At 46.6% G+C, this 3,705-nt stretch overlaps 1 protein-coding gene across 1 annotated transcript; it reads right to left on the reverse strand.

The window, feature by feature from the left end:
- Positions 1-415: 415 nt before the first annotated feature.
- On the reverse strand, positions 416-2,822 carry LOC136552463 (protein translation factor SUI1 homolog). Its single transcript, XM_066544031.1, has 5 exons — positions 2,622-2,822; positions 1,263-1,338; positions 956-1,167; positions 795-848; positions 416-701 (listed from the first exon to the last, which is right to left on the reverse strand). The coding sequence occupies exons 2-5, from the start codon at positions 1,297-1,299 to the stop codon at positions 657-659; spliced, it is 348 nt and encodes a 115-aa protein (XP_066400128.1). The 5' UTR covers positions 1,300-1,338; positions 2,622-2,822; the 3' UTR covers positions 416-656.
- Positions 2,823-3,705: the final 883 nt, after the last annotated feature.

Raw genomic sequence — 3,705 nt, forward strand, 5'->3', positions numbered from 1 at the left:
TAAGCCGAAACGAACAGATTCACAACTAAAAGAGACATCTCTTAACTGCTCTCAATCGTCATAAGATTGCAATGATCACACCCACGAAACGCGATTAGTGAAGTCTACCCCTGCGATTAGTGCTAGCAAGTCCATCATGGTTTTAAAGGCATCAAACGACTCCTGTAAAGCGAAAGCCTAGCAGATGGGTTTAAACATTCGGCTACATGATGACTTGAGCAATGTGGCATTCAGAAAGAGCCACATGAAACCGGCATAACAAATGAACCAGAAGAGAAGGTAGCCACTAGTACTTCTCCAATTCGATCATCCTTTGGTTTGGTGGCATATCCTCGTCACCGGCACAGCAGATGTGAACAAGGCAACAGTAAACTGAATGAAAGCAAAGTTCAGCGAAAGCATTCGCCACACAGCATACCAAATAGCGTTTATTCAATCCTGTTCTGATAAAGAAGCAAGCCATCGAAGTTCGATGGAGCCTCGTACAAGATTTGACACAACGGTAACAAGCATACACGCAGGGAGGGGGCTGTGTGTTGTGTATAGTATAGGGGAACGCGCAGGCGTAGTAGGCCTGCTTGTACACAGCCAGATATGCTCCACCTCAGATATATAGCTGCTTTGCATGCAGGGTTTGCTATGGACCTGGCGGTTGCTCAGAAACCATGAATCTTGATGTGTTCCTTCTTCACAATGCCGGCCTGCCAGGACACATCAGGAACAGAATTAGCCATCTTCGTGCATTGCTACATGTCTGTCTATGCGCACAAGATGATAAACCAAATGGTACCTACCTGGACAAGGAAATTCGAGACGTTCTTCCTCTGATCACCCTGGAGTTGAATGACCTATATTTGGGCAGAACAAATTCGTCAGGATAACTAGCTTGTAGACAGGTGAAGTTAAAGATGCATAGAGATGGCCTAGGAACGCAAGTTTGTCAGGAGCAGCATACCTGTCCAAGTTCTGGGTCCTGGACCACTGTACCATTGCAGCAAAACTCTTTCTTGAGATCTTTAAGGATCTTGCTGTAGCTGAACTCCTTCTTCAATCCCTGGACAGTAGTCAGACTCTTGCGACCATTACGCTGCTGGATGCGTACATGAATGTAGTCCTTTGATCCTGCTGCCGAACCAGAGTCCCCAGCATTGGCCTCAGCAAAGGGATCTGTATGTGTAACACAGGTTAGAATAAACAGCATGTATTCCAGGCATCGCAACCAAAAGACAACTGAACTAAAAGGAAACAAATAACTAACATACCAAAGGCAGTTGGGATCTGAACGTCGAGATCAGACATGAAAACTTGATTGGTGAGAGTGGCAAGCTACACCAAGAGCTGTACAAAGGAACGATATAGATAATTAGAGAATATTCAGTGTAGACAAAGGCAACCACATCATAGTTTCAAGCATCTACATTTTCTGCGATCAAACACTATTGAAAATATAGGATAAGTTTCTCCTGAAGTCAGAGGGGTGCACACCATGAAACAATATTGAGTCAGAGGGGTGCACACTGCACACCATGAAACAATAGAGAGTAGAGGACAATTACTGAACACAGCTGATGACATTCTTCCATAAGAATCTAGGAGCAATCTGTACCTAGCTAAGAAAATCTTGACTATATGATATAGCTTTTCCCAAGACTAAAGGGGGAAAAACAAAGCTAGCAGAAATGCTGTGCTATGTCGAAGAATTCAGTCGCAACTCACAAGCCCACCATGTGACCATCTCGATATTGAGATCAATGGCTTTTTATCATTGTCCGTGCATGTGTCTATGACATGGGCCCATTGTAATTTACCTCATTATTCCTCTCAGCAACTATTTATTCCTACAGTCCAGATAACTTTCAATTAAGTGGTCCTAAGCTTAAATGAAGGCATCTCAATTGTAGACAAGATGCCAGGGATAGAATGATGCCATCCACATTAGAAATAAGGAGTTAGTTATAATCAAATCAACCACCCAAGTCCAAAACAGAAATTGAGCTGACTAGAAGCATCAAGTTCGACCCTTTCAATTCCTATGCTCTAACAGTCTAACATATATACAAACCTAATGTGCACCCCTTTGGTCTTTATACTACTGTATTATTTACCCAAGATACAAACAACATAACGAACAGCTAAAAATGCATCCTTGGTTATAATTTGGAACGGAGGGAGTAAATTTTTCCGTCAAGATTAACTTTCTGTACAGCCATGTTCAAAATTACCCAACATAAATCCTCTCAAACCGGAGCAATTACTTAACAGCAACACTAAGATCCAGACGCAATTCAAGAAAAGCACTATCTAACAAAAATCAAGCATGATTGAGAACAGCGACCTTTTGTTCGTTGACAGGGCTGATCTTCATTAAAAAAAAAGCAAGATCGATACAAATTTAGCGCAATAGCCTAGCACGTACTCAGTAAAACAACTAATTTCCTAGCACCATCATAATCGAGGTATGAACCTTGAATAATAATAACAGTGAACAAAAGGGTTTCTAAGAAAAACTACAAAACGGATCCTAAACAACTAAACCGGGACACAGTAATCACAGATTTCTTCAGAGAAAGGGGGGAAGGCGGAACGGGGAACGGAGGAAGGGGTGCAGTACGTGCACATACCCTGTGGGAGGTGGTCGAAGAGGAAGAGGTCAACCAAGAACTCGCGCGGGAGGGATGTGGATCCTGAACGGGCGCCGGGAAGTCCTTGGCGCTCTTCCCTCTTCTTGGCTTGGATGGCCCCCTATTATATATGGAGGAAGAAAAGGAGGGGAGTTTATAGACGGGAGGAGGAGGACGTTCCTCGCTCCCTCCTTTTCCTCTTCTCCGTTTCTGTTGGCCGCAAAGCCTGCTGATTAATGGTTGTCCTCCACCGGTAGAACACTTTGTGATTGTTATTTCTGCGGCAACGACTTTGGTTGCCCCTCTGTGTGGCCTGCCACGAGGAAAACACCGTCGGCTTTTTTTAGACGCTACTGGTACTCAGCCGGTTCACTCGTTGTTTTCGACTCTCACAGCAAATCAGTACTAGCCGATCTTATAAGCTTAGAAACTAATCAGTGAACAGGACGAGTCGTGTTTGTAATTTCTTATTCCACTATTATACGGCAGCTCCGGGATCGCGTGCGCAGAGGATCCCACTCATACAACCGACTTACGCAAATGGTCATCCCATAGCAGCATCCAGACGATGGCTAAACAGCGGGTTTAGTGTTATGATACGCAATTAAACAAATTATTTTTTGTTAATCAATAACTATAATCGGACGGCAATGGCAGTGGCGGTAGCGTGTAGGAGTAGCTGAGTAGGCAGTAGGCGCGTCAGGCGTCAGCGCTCAGCGATCCTCCGGCCCGGCAAGCCGCAGCTGCTGGCCCGGGCCCCACGGCGAGAGGACCCGTCGACCAGACCCCAGACCCAGAGGGCGGGATCGGATTCCCATTCCCTAGCGTAGCGGAATGGGAATCGGACCGGACGTCGGAGCATAGGATGCGCGCACGTCACGCGTCCTACGTGCGCGCGCCCCGTTTCGGCGTTTCGTTGGCGGGGGTCGTGTCGTGTCAGTGTGACTCCGCGTCGCGCTTGTCGTGGCGTGGCGTCAGGGCGGGACGTGCAGCGGCGGGCGCGCTTGCCTGCCGTGATCTGGAGCCGCGGGGCGGACCGAGCGGACCACGCGTGTCACCAGTGCCGTCCGTCGTTTGTTGGTGG

Source organism: Miscanthus floridulus, chromosome 4 (assembly GCF_019320115.1).
Source record: "Miscanthus floridulus cultivar M001 chromosome 4, ASM1932011v1, whole genome shotgun sequence".
Taxonomy (NCBI): Eukaryota; Viridiplantae; Streptophyta; class Magnoliopsida; order Poales; family Poaceae; genus Miscanthus; species Miscanthus floridulus.